We start from the raw sequence: 22,810 nt of genomic DNA on the forward strand, positions 1-22,810 counted from the left end.
TCACCCTTCCCATCAGGTCATGAACCCTTTTCTGGGGTGTCGCAGACATCTTTTTATGAAAATCTTTCCTTAGGATTTTTTCCCTTCTGAGAAGCTAAGAGGCCTCAGAGACAAAATGTAAACACTGGTTATCTGCTGCTGTGGAATGCAACAGGTGGAGTTTTGATTGGTCCATCTTGGATGTTTATAATTAATGGCCAATCAAGGCCGAGCTATCTCAGACAGAGTCCGAGACAGCTGGCTTTTGTTATCATTCTTTTTGGCTTTTCTATTGTTAGCTTAGCTAGCCTTCTGAGATGAAGCTTTTCCTTCTATTCTTTAGCATAGTTATAATGTAATATATATATAATAAAATAGCCTTCTGAAATATGGAGTCAACAGTCTCGCCTCTTCCCTCATCCAAGAACCCCTGTGACCACTGTCACGCTGGGGGGCACAGCACCTGCCCTCACACAGGTTTCCATCCCACACAAGAGCAGCCAAAAGCTGACTCTGGCTGTTGAGGGGTACATGAAAAGCATTGAAAAAAGCCAGACAGAAAATCTCATTTCTCTGAGACAGAAGCCAAAAGGAATCATTCCCACAAGCATGAACAGACAGTGGAATAAGCCCATTCTAGTGTTTGTTTTCCTGTCCTGTCTTCCCTTCACATTGCTGACTTTTTTTTTCCCTGCAGAACTGAGAGGCAGCAGAAATAAGGCCTTGATGACTTAATCTTTTTGAGTCTAAAGAATATACTAATTGCCCAATTGCCAGTGATTTTTTTCACAAAAGCCTTTTATTCTCACTTCCTTCCCCACAGCAAAGCAAGCAGCTGGTTTGGAGCAGAGCAGAGGCTGGTGGCTGGTGCCAGCTGGAGATGATCATTCACTGAAACCTCCCTTCCCATCTACTCCCTTAAACACTTCCTATCCATTTTAAAAAGGCATGGCATAACTTCACCAAGCACACTTCAGTCTTCTTGCAGTCATTAATGCCCCTAATTTCTCCTACCATGTATTGAAAGTCAATTTTCAGAAGCCACTGGTACTTTAAATGACCCTCCTTGAGGCACCTAAGCTGGGTTGCTTTTCACCACACCTTCTGCAGGGTACGTGGGCCACCTGGTGTTTCTGGACATCGTGACCAACACAGGTTTTGGGTCACAGATGATTCTCCACAGGTTTCAGAGTTTTAGGAAAGCTTAACAGAAGATTTTAAAATGTGAAAAAAAAAAAAAAAAAGTAAAAATGTACCATGACTTTCAGGAAACCAGCAACCATGACATTGTCCCATACTGTTCAGAGATATGGCCAGGAAATGCTGGAAAATGAGCCAGGCAGGAGATAAGGGACAAGATCAAAAGGTGAGACAGTGCTGGCACCAAGGCCAGTATTGACATTGTGCTCTCTGCAGCTCAAGTTACCTTCACTAACAGCAGCAGGAAAATGCTTTATCTAACAGAATAAAGGCACAGAATTTCTTCTGCTTTGTAGAGGAGGGAAGGGGATGGGGAATAGAGCATAAGAGTTGAGTGTATTAGAAATAACTTGGCCAGAACTCCCTCTGGACTTGGGGTTTACCTTTGTTGGTTTATAAGGACTACAGAAAATGCACGGCTCCAAAGTAGCATATGCAAAATTATAGATATGTACTCAAAAGCTCACTAATACTGCATGACTATATATGTTTTTATATAAATAATAATATGTAATATGATAATTTATATATGAAGGTATCTGTGCACACACAAACATATATTAAAAATTATATATATATATATATATATATATATATATATATATATATATATATGCATGGCTCTCTCCTTCTACTATTTAATGATTGCTTTTTTGCTTAGAAACTTTACACCACTACTTATAGTGTCACTATACAGTTACTAAAAAATCTGTTATTTGCCTAGAGTGGTCACCCAAGCTCTGAAAACCAGTACTTTTGAACACAGAAAAGGCCAAATCAAAATTTCTATATTCAGTTTCCTTATACTAATTATATTGATTTTACCAGTCCAATAACATCAAATGCTGCCAAAATTGAAGGAATCCTCCTTGACATAGCTCAGCTTTCAAGTTAAACTGAATCCTAATAAAACCATTCAAAAACTTTACTTTTTTGCAAAGATCAAAGTGAGGTATTCCCCTTTCTCTCAGCACACATCACTTACACCAGACATACCTTGCTCTTTACCATTGCACACAGTAGTGATGCCATTCTCCACAGCACCTTCCCCATCTGAGCTTGGTCTCTCAAATGACAACTTCTGCAGGGGCAAAGAGATCAGCTGACATACAGTGTTTGCACCTTCATAAAAATCAAATGTCATTAATTCCTTCAAAAATAGACTCACTATGAAATAAAACACACTTTCAAGCTCTCATTCACTTGGAAGAGAATTAGGAGATAGCAAAACCTTCAGTTTTAGAGGTTTTAAAAAATCACAGAAACAATAAAATAGTATATATTTGAAAGTGTATTAAAAATCAGTGAAATATTCATAATTCACCATATGTATTTCTAGGCTCCAAATGTTGCAATAAAGAATTACATGTATCAGCTATGAGTAGGGTAAAAGCATTTTTAAAGTATCTTTAAAAATGTTTCACACCTGGAATTGCAATTATAACTTATTGGAAAATAATGCATTCCTACAAGGTCCTCCAGTACTTTAAATATGTGTAAGAAAGGCTTTTAAAATAAATTTTTAGCACTGATTATTCTGTAATGGTTATGCATGAAGTTTGGGTTCAAGTAGACAGAGCTTATGACAGCACAGTTTTGATGATCACATTACTCAGAAGTGGGGAAGCTATGAAGCATATGTGCAGAACACCACAAAAAAGAATGGATGACCAGATAAACTGCACCTTTTCATGGCGTGTATTTTAGAAAAAAAGAACATATTTTTTAACATTTTAAGTTGCTTTGTCAATACTGTGCAGATGTGTGCAAACATACAAAGACAACAGCATCTGGCTGTCCTGGAAAAGTTCTCAGGACCAAAGCAACAACACCACAGGCAGTGAGGCACTTCTGTACATTACATGCACGCCACAGGGGTGGCACTTGCCATCAGGAACTGCGTGATGAAGCCTCTGTCAGGGGGATTTTTAAGCAGGGGCTGCAGAGAGATTGGCTCACCTGGATGCCTCAGTGGAGCAGGGGCTTAAACTGGTGCTGGTAATGCACCAATCATTCCCTGCAAAGCTGCTCACTTCCCTAATTCCTGCTCTTACACCCTGCTGAGTCAAGGCAGTGCAGTAGCCAAGTACCACATGTGAGTAGCCAAGTTTCTCCACTGAGACATGAATGCTTGGAGGAGTCTGCCAAAACAGCGAGCTCAGCATGCCCAGGGAGCTCTTCAAGGACTCAAATCCCCAAAATAAGAGACTTTCCCTTAAAACCCTGGTATAATCTTCATCCATTCTTCCTCAAGAGTGACACCCCTGCTTGCTGTCTGCATTTGTTGGAGACCATCTCTGCATCTCAGCACGTGTACCAGACCCATTAATCTGCACCCTGCTGTGGCTGAGGAGAAGCTGGACCCAAGCCAGGCTGCTCCCTGCTCATGGCCAAACAAACTGACATGGCAGAAACCTCAGCTCTGCAGGATGTGTGCACATATCCAAACAGACCAACACAGGCTCTGTGTGCCTGAAACAGCAACACAAGGCAGCAAGGATTTACTTCCAGTGTCTCTTTGAGTAATCAAAGGAAATTTTGCATTCTTAATTTTGATAACTTTACCTTTTCCAGCTCCACTTTGTGTACTGGAGAACTAGACAACGGCCCATCAGAGTCTACAGCTCCCGTGCAGTTGCTGCACACATCTTTTATAACCTTAGGAGACAAGGCAAAACTTATTAATTATTGATAAAATACAAATCAGAGAGATTAGAAATTATATATGGATGTGAAAAGAGATGGGAAGGAGAACCACACAGACATTTACTAGGCTGGCAGGTGTCAGGCAGGCTGACACCACAACAACTTCTCCATGCTCCCTCCCTAAGTCATCTCATATATGACCTGAAGGAGACATGAAGTCTAGAGGTGGAAGGTTTCAGTTTCTAAGCAGACTAAGCTCCAAGGCTCTCCTAAGTGAAGAAACCAATAGCACTGCTGATTTCCATGAGCTAATTCTGCTATATGAACTCAGCTGACACCACCAAACTAATTTCATTACAATGATGAGAAAATGGAATCCAAGGTACCTCAAGCCAATAGACAGGAGTTTTATATAACACACTTCACAGATGCTCTTTTTTTGCTATCAGAAAACTAATGAAGTGCTGATAAGCTTAGGGTTAATATTGCACAGTGGTATTTTGAGGCATTTTTGTATTAGATTTGCACATTAACTCAAGAGTTAAAGGTCAAAGTAATTGTAAATATGTTTGTAGCAAATGGAAATGGCACTTTCTATTCTAAAAAGTTAAAGAAAAATCTTGAAGTGGGAATTTGCTGATATTTTGATGGAATTTGAAGAACTTAAAGACCTCAAATTACATAAATGTAAAAATACACAATGATAAAGATGCTTGATGATTCCCCATGGCCAAAGCTAAGGGTCTTATCTCTTGTGAAGTTATCACCAGCCCATTATCATCCTGAAACTGCTTGTGCTGATGAGAACAGGCTCTCAATCCCAGCTCATGCTGAGTTTTAAACTGAACAATTTTGATGAGGAAACTACTAAAAAGCAAAGGATGGCACCAAACAGTCCTTTCCCAGCACTTAAGCTCCCTTTAAGGGTGAAGCTGAAACAAATCAAATTATTACAGACTTACAAAGACCCTTATGCTAACTCAGGAGCACATCACAAATTACAAGCATTATACACCATAAAGAAAGGAAGAGCACCAAAACCCCATTTTACAGAGGAAGAACCCAGGAACAAAAGAATGATGTCAATGACGCACAAAAAACCTAAGCAAAGCTGGGAGATGTACCTACATTTTTATTTCTGAGCTAAAATGTCAAAACACTTCAGCATCCTTTCCTGACTGTCTGACCTACCCTACATTTTGTTCCAGAAACAAGATCAGCATTTCATGGCACTTGGTGTCCTTTGTAACACAAAATGTAGATGTATCTGCAGCAGAGAGAGCATCTCAGAGTTAAGAAAAGCCCTGAACTCCCCAAAATCATAAGATTTTTTCATGTGTCTGTTTTTTTTTAATCAATCACTGGTGCTAAGTATGGTGTAAATACACTGTCATTTTCTTCCGAGGGAAATGTGACTGTACAGTTTCTGGGAACATTCATTTCTGTCTCCTGCATGACCCTGATTCAATGGCTTATGTTTTCAGCATCTGCTCACACCACACAGTTAGTTAATTTTGGCAAAGGCAGATTGTAATGGGAGTTACAGACAGAACAGAGGGAAATGATTTGGCAGCACTAACTCAATAGTATGTGCTAAGTCATGCACTCAAGTAAATCCGGTTCTTATCATACCCCACATATTTAAGGAGAAGCTGAAGTGCTTAATTGGGCTGTAATTAAATTTTGATTTAAAAAAATGACACGTTGTCAAAAGGCAGGTGGTGGCAGGATCTAAAGTAAATGCATACTCAAGGGTCCAACACTTCATTTGGGTTCTAAAGGTTCACTGGCAAAGACTTGCTCATCACCTTCTATGTGCACTATAATTATGTTTAATGCACAGCACAAAATTCATTCTCCTCCACCTTACCAGGATGAAATGTCTTTAATATATTACGGTTGCCTGGATGCACTCTCTGTAATTAGGTTTGCAGATAGCTGCCATTAAAAATCTGGTTTTCACATGCATATAGCTTCAGCTCAAAATTTGAAGGATAAAACATTCCACCAGTATTGCCAACTTGCATAATTTCAATCATAAGGCTGAAAAGTTTTTGTCAGGTTTTTCTATGTTCCATCTTCTGGAGCCATATGAAAACAAAAGATTACTATTTTCATTAAAAAGTAATTGTGAGTGAGAGTGAGGAATGAGTGAGTAAGTTCAGCAAATTTTTATCCACTGCAACTAAATGCCTAAAAATAAGAATAAATATATCTCAGTAGATCCAAAAACAGAAAGGGGGAAAAAAAGGAATCCCCAAAAGTGTTATTTTTAATAAAATGGCATCATGTGGAAGGGTGCACTGAGAATACCTTATAATGGCAAATATTCCATTATTAGCTTAAATTTTCTCACACATTAGGGAAAGGAAATAACTCCCTTTTTTTCACCACAAATGCCTTTGTACATTACATGTACACACACACAGTGTGATCTGCCAGGTAAATCAAACTGACATCATAAACAGACTATCTATTCAAATATTTAAAATCTATGAGCAAATGTAATCAGAAAACTGAAGATACTGTATTTCTTTGGACAGCCTCAAAACCAAATGCATTTAAAATAATATTTTGTTATTCCATAGCAAGAATCTGAAGTACCACAATTACCATTACAATATTACGATTAGCAGACCTGGAAAAAGCTTCGGCAACCTGACCTGTATTATTATTCCTTATTTATAGAATTATAGACTCATTTAGTTGGAAAAGACCCCTAAGACAGAGTCCAACTGTTAATCCATCAGTGCCAAATGCAGCACTAAACCATGTCCCTAAGTACCACATGTACACAGTATTTTAAATATCTCCAGGGACTGACTCTACCACTTTCCTTGGCAGCCTGCTCCTTTCAGTGAAGAAATTTTTCCTAATATCCAAACTAAACCTGCTCTGGTGAGACTGGAGATCATGTTCTCCTTTCCTGTCACGTTACCTGGAAGAAGAGACTGATCCCCACCTGGCTACAGCTGCAGAGAACACAAAGGTCTCCCCTGAACCTCCTTTTCTCCAGGTCAAACAGCCCTAGCTGCATTAGCTGCTCCTAATCAGACTTGGGCTTCAGACCTTGAATCCCCAGGTGGATCAGGATATAAGTCAGAGTACAGCATTGAGCGCAGTGACATAAGGCACAGAGGAGAAATATTTGTAGGTAGGAAGCTGGAAAGATTCCCTGCCCTGAGCCATGGGTGAAGTCAGTGGAATTTCTGCCACTGGTGTGTCTGGAATATTTTTTTCTTTAAAACTATCGTACTACAGAAGCACTAATATTTACTATAAAAAAGTTCATATCTGCATACACCTACACATTTCTGTAATTCTTGTATCTTATTTTAAAAGACACACCAGGAGTGGAGGCAAAATACTTGCCTGACATTTATTCTACATGTGAAATCAGAAAAAGTAAATTAGATTCTTCTGGCTACTTTAAAGTTCCAAGCTCCAGATAAAAAAGCAGTGGCTCTGTAGTAAAACCAGAAAGCCAGCTGCTTGTCAGCCAGTCCCTGCCACACAGAAACCAAACAAATTCTGAGTAAAAGTACATTTGTAGATAGTTCCTTATGGCTGATCCCTTTGGGACCTGTTAAGGAATAAGACTCAAAGTTGTCCTGTGCTTAAGAGCCTGCAGACGTCACTCCTGATGGATACCATGGATGAGCTCAAGCTACAGCCTCCCTACCACAGGGATGTGATTACAGCATTTGTATCATCCTGTGCTCTCAGGGAACTCCCATGAGAAGCTCACACTTTTAATATAATCAAGCTCAAGACAGAAAGCTCACAGCCTGAGCTGTGAGCTGCACATTTGCTTTACTTTATGTAATCAGGGTAAAAATCCAGCCACCCACCCACCCACCCGCTTGTCCCCCTCTGCCCACATGTTTCACAAATACTGGAATTGCTGGGAATGGGATGGGCTGTGTCCCTTGGCTCTGCCACTTAACTCTGGAAATAGGAATGTGGCAAAGCTGAAATCTGCTTAAGTACAACACAGCACAGGGAAAAGGGTTTGGCTCCAGCTGTAAGTCAGTATTTCCCATTCCTGAAACACTCCTTTTTCACTGCTGGAAGAGTACTGACTTTCTGGGACTCTCTGTCCTTTTGGCATGACTAAATCCTCATTTTCTCCTTCTTGTGGACTGTTTCATATGTTAGCGTCAATACTCTCCTCCTTAGGAGAGCAGCAGAACTCCTGTTAGTGTTTTGCAGAGAAGAAATGCCCCGAGGAGTTCACATAGAGGAAAATCTTAGGCTGGAAAGGCAGAAATTATTCCCCTCACAGGGAATAACATGCTTTAAGTCTCAAAAAGAAACCCCCTTTACCTTCTGTATTGGAAAATATTATTCTCAGGTATCCCTTAGCCTGGAAAGATTAATCTTTCTGCCTTACTGCCATTTGTCTGAGCAAAGTGAGGATGAGATTGTGGCAGCCTAGCAGTCAATAAGCCTGCCCTTAGTGCCTGTGCATCCCCTTAGAAACACTTTTCTGACCTACTCAACCAAGACAAGCCCTGTATCATTTCTCCTGCATTACTGCCATGAAGCCCACTGCCATTTATGGCTGCTGGATCAGGCAGAGCCCAGGGAGGAGGCACTCCCCAGAGGCTGGGGAGGGTGGCAGGAGGCAGAGGTGCCCTGTGCTGCATCCCCAGCCTGGGTGCTGAGGTGATGCACATGGCACTTTAGGCCAAGAGTCTGAGCTAGGTGTGATTTCAATGATTCTCCATCCAAAGCTGTGAGTAGGAGAGAGGAGGAATAATATGTAGTGGTGAAAAGTCTCAGCCCTCCTGGGTTCTGCTCTGACTGTGACAGCTTGCATTTGTGATTTTAGCCAGGAAACACCAAAGAAAAATTATCACTGAGAAGACAAGTAAATAGGATGTTTGTGGTTCTGTACTCGTGGGTGGTTTGGTTGGAGCTTTTTAAATTTACATATACATCTGGTTCTTTTAAATTATGTATTGTTTTCCATGGTGCTGGTCACACACACACAGACTCTGGCTCAGAGCCAAGCTGGGATCCTCCAGCTCTGCCCACTGGCAGAGTCCTGCAGACTGGTCAAAACTCCCACGTGAAGTTTGGTCTGTCCCCTCTGCAGGTGAGGCCCTAAAGAGCTCTTATGCAAACTCACTGACTGACCTTGCTGTGACTTGAACTGAGGTATTTTAAACCATCTGATTGAGACAACAGGGGTGCAATTCCTGGGAGGTCTCATTTAGTTTGCACAGCCTTTGCTGCTGGTGATGATGGGCAGTAGAGAAAGAACCTGGCCTGACTGCTGTGGGTCACAGTACATCCTTTAAGTTAATGACAAATTAACAAACACTGCATGGAAATCACTAGTACCAAGTATGCATCCCCAAAACCACTTTTTTTTGTCCATTTTAAGGCTTGACCATTCAGCACTTGATTCTACTCAGCTACAGAATGGAGATAATAACTTATATAATAACTCCTCTTTGGGGAGTTATTACATAAGCCAAGAAAGAAATGCTTGAAGTGCTGAAGATCTCTAGCTGGAAATTCCCATAGAAAGCAAAAGCAGCCACACAGTGTTTACAGTTACAAGCCCAATTTTCTGCTGATATAAACTGGCTAAAGAACAGCTCTGTCAGTAGTTTACTCTTCAGTAAAATTGTCCACATAAAGACAGTGGGTCAGAAGTTACTTGATTAACTTCACTAAACTCAGGACAGTGGAAAAAAGAGATGTTTTCATAGACTTTCATAAGAGAAAACACGCAGTAAATCAGAGAGAAAAACTGGGTAGGTGAACCAGCTAAACAGCCCTACAAGGAATGCTGCAGAGCCTCTGGATGACTGGATACAGTCCCAACCATGATTTTATTCTCTCTTCAGGGCAAAATATCCTCCTTATTATGACAAGTTCAGAACTGGCTGAGCATTGTCAAAACGATAGATGAAGCAATGTCCCTGTGGCTGGAAGATTCACTGCTCAGTTACAGACCCTCAGCTGGAGAGATTGCTGCACAGTGGCAGAGCACCAGAAAATGAAGAGAAGTTAACTAAGGGTGCCTAATGTTAGGGAAAAATGAAAATCAAGGCCAGTACTCCGAATGACAGATTACACCTCATGCACGATAAATCAGAAATACATTTTTACAGGAGGAATGTTAGGAGGAAGAGAAGGCGTTGGGATCAGTCACTGTGACCACTTCCTTCTTCTACCAGCCTTCTACAACAAGTTACCTCAATTTCTTTGGCTTCCATGTATTTCTAATACTGAGGGCAGTTTTCTGTGGCCTGGTCTGAGGGCTCTGCACACAGAGTACATTCATTTGTACAAACGAAGCCACTGAACAAGCAGCTTCTTGTAAGGTCATGGTCTTACCAGTCCTTTTATTTTTAATGCAGCATTTCCCAGGGATGCTGACAAATAAGTGTAGTTTTACCAGTCTATTGGATGTGCTGAGACAAACAGGAAAATTTCAGACCTCACTTGACCACAAAATGCACAGATGCACATACACTCAAGCACGCATGGAAAAAGATAATTTTTGGGTCAGAGTGTGTAACTGCACTCATTTTTTTCTTGTACATTTTTGTGGGAACATTTTAGGACTCCAGTCTGGAAAATTCCATCACTTTTTGTTGCCCACCATATTACTGAGATGATCTCAGCTCTAGCCTGCATTTATACTAGCTTTGCTCCTTCCTCTGAAATCCTGACAGGCTCTTTGGTGACATCAGCTATCTGTTTTCATCAAGTATTTGTTAGCTGGTAAATCTGAAACTCCCTTTGTGGTTTCCAGTCTAGACTGCAATTTGCACTATGTTTATCAGTTGGGGCTTTTTTGGTGTCATCTTTACAAAAAAAAAAAAGTCTGAAGTATTCTACATTGATTTAGAATTTGTCTTCCAATATATATTTTAAAATTATTTACTTAAACATATTCTGTACTGATTATATACATGAACTGGAAAAAGAACTGGTTTAGCTTTCAAAGGACAATCTGGTCTCCAAAAACATTTTGAGCTTTTTAGGATGAACTGTAAAGCTTTAATGTGACAGTTTACATTTGATTTCATGAGAACCCATTGCTCCTGGGTGATAATCTGCCTCAAGTGGCAAACACTGGTGCAGTATCTTTGACCAGGAAGGCATATTATGCTCTAAAAATGTGGTTGCAGAGTTCTTTCTCATTGTCAGTCTCTGGATCTTTCCATTTTATTAACTATAGAAATCACATGTAAGGGACAGAGCACTGGGAGGGATCCTGGCTCTCTGACTGACAGGCTGGGAAAGCTAAAATCTCCCAAGATTTAGAGCAGTGACCTCTTTCATAGTGCAAGAATGTCCTACACAAAGCCACACATGATTTTCAGAAGCTAATTTTGAGTAAGGCTTCAATGATCCAAACATAATTGCTTACATAATTTTTAAAATTCCTTAAATTTTGGTGTATTTTAAAAAGCACAGAAAGCAATGCTTATTTTATTTCTCCAAAGGCCGTACTTTTTTTGGAAAACACTGGAGCTGTTGCAAGAGCTGCACAGATCTTTTCTGGTTAGCTGTGGGAAAGGATCTGTACTGCAGAAGCAAAGGGCTGAAGCAGCACTGAGGACTTGGAAGTTGAGTACAGTGCCATGTACTTGAAAGATTTCATGAATAGAGAGCTTTGCAGCATGAAGGAGCTAAATAAAGTGCTGTCAGACTGTCTCCAAATGCTTTGCAGACACACAGAATACACAACTGTGTGAACATGCAACTGCACAAAATCCCTCTTTTTCTTCTCAATTTGAAGCAGCAGGAATGCATCTGGGACATGGAAAAATCTAGTACTGCTCTGTCTGCCTGTGTGGGGATGCTTTATATACAATTTAAAAAAATAAAACAATTTTTATGAAAGAACGTCTGATAGATGCCAGTGAATTCAGAATTACTAAATTGAGAACAACACAGGAAATAAGGGTGAAGTTCCTATGATCTAATTACAGCGGAATTCCCTTGGAAGGGAACATGACTTATGAACTTCTCTTCATTCCAATCAGTGGTTTTGAACTGCTAGCTGAACTAGTGGGACACTTGCATGATTTTAAAACTTAGGACAAGATATTAATGTTAGAAGAAGCCTAACAAACACATGGCTGGATTAATTGCCATTAAAATGACAATAGAGCATTTTCTAAGTCAGGATACAAAGTCACAGTCAAAACCAAACACACATAAACCTCAAACCCCCAAAAGGTATATTCAAATATTGCAAAATAGGAAATTACAGATTAATTTTCCATTTAGTACATTAGCCCACAGCAGAATTTATACTGTTTAAGCTGCATTTTATGTCTCCCTCTTCTGCAGAAAAACTATCTGCCATCAGGAAATTCCTATGTGTTTAATTCAATTGTATTTGGGGAAATACAATTTATTCTTAGAAAAATAAGTACCATATAAGGTTAGATCACAGCACAGCATGGAGAATGCCTGATGAGTCTGATGCCTTCAGACATATACATGTATTTAAAAGGCTGGATTTCAAGGTCTTAAAACAGCTGCTACTGCAACTGCAGTGATAGTTTCCCACACTACTTCACTGACCTCCACCTTTGAGACTGGCAAATCCAACATAAATACTTGTAATTTGGTTAGGATCTGTAACTGCAGCCCTTGCCTTGGGATTTTCCATGTCTGCAGACATTGAACAGAGAGGAATGGAAGATGACAAAATCCTGTTTTCTCCGAAGTCTGCGTTCGCAGGAGAAACCATAACAGATGATACTTTGCTAAACCAGAATTAGGAAACTTGAATGGCCTTCAGGAAGCTGAAGGATTTTTTTTCCATCCAGGTATCTACTCAGAGAATCTTCTTTTTAGAAAGGTGACACCATGCCAAAAAATAATATGGGTGCCAGCTACCTCCACCTGAGGGAATTTGAACCTTCCACTCACCAAAACTGTGCCCTAACCACCAAATCTTTCTGGAAAATGAACTGGAGAAGAAGATGGAAGGGAATTTGCCACCTCTCTTCTCTGCACCAGATTTTTGTGCTATTAGTGAGAAAACCATCACAGCAGCAGCACTGGGTTAACCCTGAGGAATTGCTTCAAGGCCTGAACCTAAAGTCTGTATTTCTGAAGTCCCAAATTAGATGGGATTTAAGTGGTCTGGATTTGTCTGGAAGTTGCTGTCTGTGTCTCAGTTTGTGACAGTAACAGAGCAATGTGAACACTCTGTGGGTAGAAAAACTGGTCAGAAATCCCCCCTTACCTTTAGCCACTGTTCTGCCTGCTCTTTGCTCTGCACTGCCAGAACCAGGGCATCTGCTCCCTGGTGAGAGATTTTCAGCTCGTGCTTCTTCTTTTTGCTGTCTTTGGGAATATAGGTGATACTGCAGTCATTCAGGAACAGCTCCATCTGGGGCTGCTGGTCCTTGGAGCTTTTGTAACACTAAATAAACATAAGGGAAGTTCCAGAGTTAGATATAATCTTTCTGAACCTTGGGGGGAAAACTCTTATTATGTAGAAATGCTATATTTTTAATTCATCAAATTTTGAATATATTTTACACATCCCTTTACCACATACCACAGAGTTCAGCCAGAGCAAACTCATCCACTCTGTAAAGCAAAATTACTTCCAGACTGACAATAATAAATGCCTTTTATTGCAGGACAGGTACATCATATGGAGAGCATTAAGTGTGTCTGCATTATCCTTATGACTCAACCTTGACCTTGATCAGGTAGGAAGAGGGTGATTTAGGATATCTGTTCATATGTAGCAGCAGAATAAACCTGTAACTCAACAACTTTAAAGGCCAGATGTTTACCTTGCCCTTCAGTCACAGACCAGCACATGAAGGCAAATCTACATCAGTGCCTACACACTTTAATTGCAAAGACACTGACACATGCTTTACTCACCTGCTCATTTGCTTGAGGTAAGTAAAAAAAAAACTTCATGGAAAGTGGGTAAAATCACACTTTTTCAGTTAATACAGTCTAATAGTTCCTGCACAAATTTCCAAGTTACTTCATTTTGCAAGCTCCTGGCTACAATGATGTACTTACATTTATTTCTTCCCTCATCAGTAAAACCCTCAGCCACAGCCATTTCCTGCTGGGTCACTGATGGCCTGTTCTCTGCTGGAACTGGTGATCTGAAGACAGAGGGCTCCCTCTTTACATCACTTGTCCTACAGACCCAGGCTCCATTCCCTCCTTCCAACCCATCACTGCAGCTGAGGCTCCCAAAGACTGCAGAACAATGTTTAACTCTCTATACAAATGTCCAGTTATTTTATATACCTATGTAAACTGGTCTTTTCCTCATACAGATAAGCACTAAGGCTGAAAAGACATCTGATACTAAAGGGGTCTCTGACAATCTAGACTAACTAGTATCAGCATACAAAGAACAGCTGAGCATTTATGTGAATAGAGAAAAGCACATGAATTTCTGCATGTCCACAGCAGTATTCATGCCAGGATGCAATTGTCAGGAAGACAATTGATGAAAGTATGTTATAAACACTACAAGTTAGGCTGAGCAAATACAGCCAATTCTAAACCAGACTCTGCAGATCACTGACAAGCCTTCCCTCTCCAAAGCCCATTACCCTAAAGTTTCTCCAGTTTGGTCACAGATTTTTAATTTGCAACATTTAAAAAAATACTAACTTTTCAAGCTATGAAGTCTTTAAGAAATACAACATTATTCACTTTAAGAACCAATAAACAGCCTGTAATTCCTTTTATATTAATCTAAATATTTTATTTAAAATTATACATTTCTAAAGCTGAAGTATGTATATATTAAAAGACTTTAAATGAAATGTGAGTCCCTAACGGACTTTAAGTGAAAAGTAATTCTCTACTAAAAGTTATTTCTAATGTCTAATCCTAATTAAAATACTTTTGTTTTATGATGACAGCTGCATTTATGACACAAGCAATTACTAATCCCTAAGAACACATATTTGTTTTACTTGCATATCTCATAAGTTAACTGTCCAAGTCCTCCTTCAAACAATAAACCAATCTTGCATAACTTGGTCATTAGACTCTTATTGTGACTTTTATTTTCTTAATCCACATTATAGAATTACTGAAAGATGATCCCTCTAAGGAAAAAAAAAAAGCTTTTCGGACCACACATGTGGGTAAAGGAAATGAAAATATAAAAAATAACATATTTTTATATGGAACGATAAATGTAATTGTAGAACAAATGCTGTATGACTTCAGGGAAAAATCTGGTTCTCTGTCTCTTCCCTTCCTTTCTTCAAGCTATTATCAGCTGGTCCTGAAATCTGATATGATACTAATATATGGTGATAAAAATGTGCATTAAGGATAATGGCATTATAAGAATATAATAAAAGCTGAATCAGAATGAACTTTTTTTCCAACATTTAAATACAGGAGGGTACAAAAATTAAAGCTACTGCAAACTAGCAAATTCATTCCAACTGTATTTTCAGAAATCTCTTACCTCCATGTCATATCCTGCTATTTTCTATACTGCCATAAGCACAAATGTACTTGGAAAGTGAACACACCTAAACTACACTGTACACTGTAGAATAGAGAGGTTCTACAACTTGTTAAATTGTAGATGTTCTATAACTTGTTAATCAGCTTTTAACACTTGGGATAGTGCAGTAATTGTTATGTAATTAGGTACAATGGCTGGAAGCACCCTATCAGAAGGCAGGAGTACCGAGGACCCCAACTTATTGATTAATACAAGCATTAGTTTGCTCATAATGAAACACGGTAAATGCCTCCCTGAATTAAGGTCTATTTTCAGAAAACAAAAATACATCTGTGAGCAGATAATTCATGGAATCTTTCACTGGTGCCTCCAATCAGAAAGAAGCATAACAGATTTGCTTAAGGAATAAATACATCCACTTGTTTCTGTCCATTTTATAATGCAGCTGTGCATCATGTGAATACTGCATCATAATTACTGCAGAGCAGATGGCAAAGGTTTAGTTTAAAGTGTGTACATTACCACAGCATATGCTGCCAAGTGAATTCTTAGTCCAACAAGGGACTTTTCTCTCCAGCAGTCTGATCCAACAGTTCACACACAGAGCTCCCTATGAGATTTTTTGTCCGCAGGGAATGAAAGACTGGATTTACAGTTTCAGCAACTATTTTTTTCCAAATTAAATATTTTAGAAGATAATGGGCCAGATGTTCTTTCCAATATCAGAGAACTGCTGGGGTTCAAGCTGAAGTGAAATAAAACTCAAAGTTCTAAGTGGTGAAATGATACACTTATAATTTCAGTGCTTTTCTGCTTCTTGGGTAAATCATGACCGAACTCTTTGGTAAGGTTACTGCAGACTTGGCCACTGTTTGCAGAATATATTCCAAAAATCAGATTCCTGTAAAAATAAATACATCATTTAAAAGGTACAATGAAAATATAGCTAGATAAAAATAAGAATTACCAGTAGTTTGTTTTCTTTGATAACACACAGTATTTTGGTCCATTGCCCAAATCGTTTTTTTCTAAGAAGGAAGGCACAGATTTTGGCATCCTTCACCAGATCCATAGAGGCTTCCTCAGAAGGCCACTGATGTCTCATTTTCTTCCCCTTTCCATCCTCCTCCTCTTCATCGTAGGATTCATAAGAGCTGCTCATGGCATCTGAGTCATAATCTTTAATAAAAGTGTAAAAGTGTTAGGTTAAAACACTTAGCCATGAAGCACACTGCAATAACTGAAAACCTCAAGAAGGTTAATTTTAAGTGAAAGCTTTGGAAAATCAGCCAAGAACAAGTTACTGTTTCAGCGCTCAGTAATATCAATGCATACATTAATTAAACACAAGATACTTTGCCAAGACCCAGACAGACACCTTGTGAATTTTAATGAAACAGGAAGCTGGGAATACCTAGCTAGAATTTTAGATAGTGTTCCATTATCTTCAAAATATTATTTGACAGCTTCATTTTCTGTAATTCTTTCACACAGAAATATCTTCATCTTGCTTTAGTACATCACATCAAGAAACAAATAGCCCATATGGTAAAGGTCATAAGAATAGATTATAGGGCAGGATCTACCCACCACAACATTTCATATAATTCCCAAATACAGACAAGTAATTCATACACACTCTTGTGTGCCATCTACATGCAATCACTTATTTACAAACCAACCAGAGGGATTTGGGGAAGTTAGAGATATTTCATTTTCATGATTATGTTCTGAAATTTTCTTCAGTGCTTGTTTACTTTTACAGGTAAGACACATGGTATGTAAGTCTCCTTGCTATTAATGACATTACAAAAATATTCCATGGGAATGTTTACTTAAAATAATTATATCTATCCCAACAGATGCATTCTTGCACTTCTATTTCAAGCACTTTTTCTATTGTCTTCTCCATCTCAAATACTCCAAACAGCTAAGGTTATATCTTTTAATATACTTTGGTACCTGATTTGAATTACCACAGAACTGCATTTAGTGGACATTTCGCATGAGTGAAGACGTATTACTAATTGCACAATTGAATTTAAAAACAAATTCATTAACAGTGAAGAGAGGAATTCTTTTAACACAATTTTTAAGATATGATAAAGTTCAGAACATAAGAAAATACAAAAAAATCTCAGCGAGTGAAATCTCAAGTCACGCTAACAGTGCTTTAAATGTCTGTGTATATATATATATATATACACATACATACATATAATTGAATTATGGAATTATCAAAGAACTTTTAAGACCGATATCCTAAATATTTTTTAAATGTTTAAGTACAATAACAAATCAGCTTCATATTTTTTCTTTTTTTTCCCTAAGTGATTTTTAGCAGTGCTATTAATATTTGCATTATTAATAGTTTTCTGCCTAAGCATGGCTCTTGTTTAACAAAACCCAAGTCAGAAGTTCACTGGGTTACAAGGTGTAGCAGGACCACCCTGCAGCATTTCAAGGGAGGAAATGAAGAGAAGAGTGATTCTGCTGCTCTTCTAAGTCCATATGTTCTTTCATTTGCTTTCCAGCACATGAAACTCTTTTCTTACCTTGAATTTCTTAGGTTAATTAAAAGCTGCTAGATAACATCAGTTTGTGCAGTATACAGATGAATAGTATTTTAGTTTTAAGGTGACTCCTATGCATGTTTTAAGAACAGAGAGATAATTTAAAATAATTAAAATGGCTATAAAACAGGGGAAGATAAGCCTTTAATCTTTGGACCATAGAAAATAATGATTAGTGATAAATCAGCCCTACACAAGTAATAAATTACTCCAGCCAATAAAAAAGCAGCAAAAAGATGGTACATAAATGACCCTGTGTAAAGGTCACAGTAGTCATTGCAGTGCTTCATCAGGGTGCTCTCAGCACAGCTCCACTGAAGTGCACAGCTCTTTGGGGAAGTATTAGGGTGTGAAAAAGAGCATTTGGGTGTTGGAGAAGGACATTCTGGTAGACAGCCAGAGGCAGCCCTCTGCCTACTGCCCTGAAGGAGTGGGCACAAAATACTGCCATGGGCATCACACATGGCCTGTGGGAGCTGCTGTGACCAATTCATCCCTTTCCACAATGTGCCGTCAGAAATGCTGCAAATCACATCTTTCCAACTGTTCCTTTCCCCCCCCCCCCCCCTTTATTTGTCTATTTTAGCAAGCAATTCAGTGCAATAGAGGCACAGCAGGCAGATGTGCAGGTCAGTACCTGCACAGAAACCTCCATATTCACGGTGTGATCAATTTAGAGGGGTCTGGGCAATATCTAGCTCTGGACTCCTGGTCCAGGGCCCCCATTATCTGTGGTTCAAATAAGTCCAAAAGATTAATGGCTAATTTGGACCCTCTGTCTGCAATAGCTACTGAAACCTGTTTATGTGCTCCTCACTTGAGAACCAAATTTAGTTTTCTGTAAAAGGAGCCTGGTTTGAGCACACCAAAACAGTTCTGCAAACCAATCCAATACACACCAAAACAGTTCTGCAAACCAGTCCAGCACACACCAAAACAGTTCTGCAAACCAGTCCAACACACACCAAAACAGTTCTGCAAACCAGTCCAGCACACACCAAAACAGTTCTGCATACCAACCCAAGGCATGGCCAGCGAGGATAACCAGAACTGGCCCAAACTGTCAAAGTAACTCTCACAACACAACGCCACAGCACCAACAGAGATGAAGTTCTCAAATACTAAAAAAGCTGAAGGACAGTGGAATTACCAACTGCTCAGAAACAGCCTGGAAACATCTTACTCACTGGAAGTGATGTACTCAGGAGCCTTCCCAGGACTAAGCGGCACTGCCTCTTCATAATAGCCTTCAGGAAGGGAGGAGGTTGGCAGTGGTGGAGGCCCATTGTCTGGTGGCTAAAGGAACAAAAAAAAAAAAGAAAAAGTGATTACAGACCAACAAGGTGCTAAATTAAACATGAACAGAACATCTGCTCATGATCAGTGCCAATGCAACCAGCTTCATAAACCCTGCTCTTGTAACTATTCCTTATGTTAACTATCTCTAAAGGCAAGGCTTTGGAGGGCTCAATTAGATGCTCTGCAAGGTAGCGTCTTTTAGATGAGAAGAAAGTCCAAATCTCAAGTTCCTCATATATTATTATAATTAAACAATAATAAGTAAAGGTTGAGACTTGAAGCAGTAAAGCAACTTAATTATGCTTCATAACATTCTGACACATTTTTAAATGTATCATTATTGCCCAGACTTTTACCTCTGCCACGATAAGGAAACAAAACCTTCTTACGTGTCCTCCAACTGAGTTCTTTAGAGATGATAAACACTGTAGAATCCTACTTGTCATTGCTAAGGATGACAAGATCAATACTACAGCTACACTAAAAGAATTTCTCTCTACAACGGCATTAAGTGGTAAAAATGCTGAAAAGATATAGTTCTCCATTTAAATCTAATGGGTCTATGTAGGAAAGAGATTTCTATGCATAGACCCCTTTACAGTGTTAAGGCTAATTTATTAGCATTTTGCACTTAAAATAATTCACATTAGAGCAGCAAACAGCAGTTTGGCTGCACACTGCAGAAAAGTTAAATAGCCTGGGCTGGCAGAGACTAAGAACATAAAATTGAACCATATTTTCATGATAGGTGTTTCTTCAGTGGCAAATCAATTCTTAATATACATATTAATGTTTATAATGCTATTTCTACATAGTGAAAAGTGATCTACAAACAAGGAAAAATCAATAAACTATTACATGATAAAATAAATATGTCAAATAATAGGTCAAATTCTAAAATGCTTCTTTTAAATATAAACCTGTTTTTAATTTAAAACTAACCAACTGGTGGTACGTAGATATAATAACAAACTAAATGTAGTACTCTGTGACTTCTTCCATATGACTTTACTGTTCTATTTCCTTAACAAGTACCAAAACAACTGTATTTTATGGAACCCATTCATATTTGCCCCAGGTTTTTAGTTTCCTATTTATGTGTTATAGAAAATACTGAAGCCTTTTCTTAGCACCGGTGGTTTATTTCATGATTACAAAAATTAAACTTGCAAGCAGAGTTGTATTTCTGCAGTAAGTTTTTCAAGATTTTTTTAATGGAATGACAGAGATGCATTGCTGTTTGTCTGCACTGGACTGAGTGTAAACTAAGGGAATGAAGGGAGATACTGAAGTGAGAACCTGGTCAGATATAGAGATAGAGACACTTCTGGGCTGTACCTCAGGTGGGCTGACCAGTCTAGCAGAGCCTTCTTCCACATCTCACAGATGAGGCCACAGGGACTGTGCTCCCCTTTTGCTACAGACCTGAAGTTACCTGGGAGGAGCCTGAGCTCTAATAACATGTGCCATTAACTGCAGTGAAATTACTTCTGTGGGCACTTTCAGGGCTGGATTCATCTTTGAATATTTCAAAGCTAGACATCTCCAAATCTCACTGCTGATTACACACCTACACCAGTCACCCAATTCTTGACACCATCACTAAATGAGTCCCACCCTTAGAGTGCTCTGTAGTGCAATTCCCATCAAGGAGGTTATTCCACCCTGCAGGTAAGTGCTTGTGCATTCCCAGAGTGCAGCAAGGCAAGGAGCTAGTGACTAACCCTGCCCTTCATCCAGCATGGACTCACCTTCGCACACCAAATAAAACGAGAGACTTTTTCACAAACAATGAACTGGTTCACAACTGAGCACAGAAATTCCTGGTCAGACTGAAATTTACACTAATGTTACTTCCATTATCAAATGATACAGCCAACTTCTTATGGCACAATAAATTACAAATTACAGTTGGCAATTACTGTTACCTATAATGCAAACCAAATGAGATTTCCTCACATACCAGATTTGCTAGAGAAATTATCTGTCAAAAAAGCAAAATAAAGAAAAAATATGACTTTTAGTGTAGTGATCCTGTAATTTTGCTGAAAAAAAATCAAACTGACAACCTGCACATCGTGACAAAATAAATGAGTCTTTCAAGGTCAGCTGCTGCTATACAACAGCCATAAAGGACATTAAAAATTATTACATGTCCATTACTATTGGAAAACTGACAGCAATTATGAATTGCTCTACACATATCACCTCTGTGTAGCCTGAAGTGCTAAACACAAAAAGCAGGACTGCCTCCAAAGAGTTGATTTTCCCGCTTCACTCAAGTGGGGAGAAGCTTGTTCTCGTTAGCTGGGGTCACAGTTTGTTCCTGGGGCAATATACATTCATACCACCCTTTCCATTAGACAAATTAATTTCTTGGTCTAGCCTTAAACCATTTTTTCCATCACCTGCATATAATATATGAAATTCCTATCATTATTAGACCTCATTCACCCAGGAAATAAATGAATACATGTCCTGAGTCATTCCAATTTTGACTTGACACAGCACCAAGGTTTCAAAGCTGTATTTTATCCCGGGACAAATGAGAAATCCCAATAAAGATCAGGAGAAAAAAAAATCCTTGTTTTTAGACAAAATGTTATTCAGAAAGAAAGAAAAAAGGAAATGAAACACAAATGGTGCTTGTCTGATTCCTACCCTGCTGGAGCACCAGTTACTTCATACAGCTGGGGCGGGCTGGGCTCTGCAGCCAAGGTCAACACAGATGGAATCCATTGCTGAATTAACTGGGCCCTCCTCTCTGAAATGCATTTTGCAGTGCTTGCCACAACGAAGTTGAAAACAATTATAAAAAATATTTTTTTTTAAAAGGGAGAAACAGAAACATCCAACATTAAATTCTTTCTGATAAAAGTGAGGCTGCTTTAATATTAAAAAAACCCCACAATTGATTAAATGCAAAATAAAATCACAAATCTGTACCATAAACAACTACATCTTTTGGCAGCTATATAGTTTATGAGTTTGACCACCAAGATATGCAAAAACATATATGTGTACATTCTGGTATTAGTTACTAATATTATAGCTCTTTAATGTTTTTACTATTGCTTGTTGTATAGTTTCATTCTTTCCACTCAGCAATTTTTAGTGGAAGAATTTTGATGAAGTTATGAATTATGAGTTAAGTCTTTATCCAATAACTTTTCTATAGTTTACCTGAAAATATAAAAAGGCCATAAACTCCACAAAATTATTTATATATTCTGTAAAAAGATTAAATAACAAGAAGACCAGAACATATGTAGCTTGAGCGGTATCAGGAGGAAAGACCTGGCAACCTGCAAGGAAGGCATCAGCATGAATTTCTCCTTTTTCATGTGTTTTGTTTTGTTCTGTTTTAATGAGAGGCAACAGAGAAAAAGCCTAGAGAATGTTGCCTCTTAAGATAAACCACCTCTCTCAGTCACAGGAATAAGAACCGAGAAGAGAAATTGGCATTACCTTTACCTCCTTGGAGGAAAAAGGACAAAAATGTAATGTGTTGTTGTCCACAATAAGAAGAGCAATAATGAAACAGTACTGATGAAGACATTTGTCAGGTCCTGGGTTTGAGACCAACTGAGAGCTGCTTTAATTGAAACCAAGAAGCAGATGAGGTGATCATTACAGAGTTGAGATCTCTGAT

The 22,810-nt window shown here is 38.8% G+C and overlaps 1 protein-coding gene across 2 annotated transcripts in view; it reads right to left on the reverse strand.

The window, feature by feature from the left end:
* AFAP1 (actin filament associated protein 1) overlaps positions 1-22,810 on the reverse strand; it is a 115,012-nt gene that overhangs the window by 24,741 nt on the left and 67,461 nt on the right. For both annotated transcript variants that reach the window (XM_059469936.1, XM_059469935.1), the window contains exons 4-8: positions 19,047-19,155; positions 16,254-16,465; positions 13,058-13,237; positions 3,745-3,837; positions 2,176-2,260 (exon numbers count right to left, since the gene is read on the reverse strand). In XM_059469936.1, coding sequence (XP_059325919.1) covers positions 2,176-2,260; positions 3,745-3,837; positions 13,058-13,237; positions 16,254-16,465; positions 19,047-19,155 — 679 coding nt within the window. The remainder of the gene's footprint in view (positions 1-2,175; positions 2,261-3,744; positions 3,838-13,057; positions 13,238-16,253; positions 16,466-19,046; positions 19,156-22,810) is intronic.

Source organism: Ammospiza nelsoni, chromosome 4 (assembly GCF_027579445.1).
Source record: "Ammospiza nelsoni isolate bAmmNel1 chromosome 4, bAmmNel1.pri, whole genome shotgun sequence".
Classification (NCBI taxonomy): Eukaryota; Metazoa; Chordata; class Aves; order Passeriformes; family Passerellidae; genus Ammospiza; species Ammospiza nelsoni.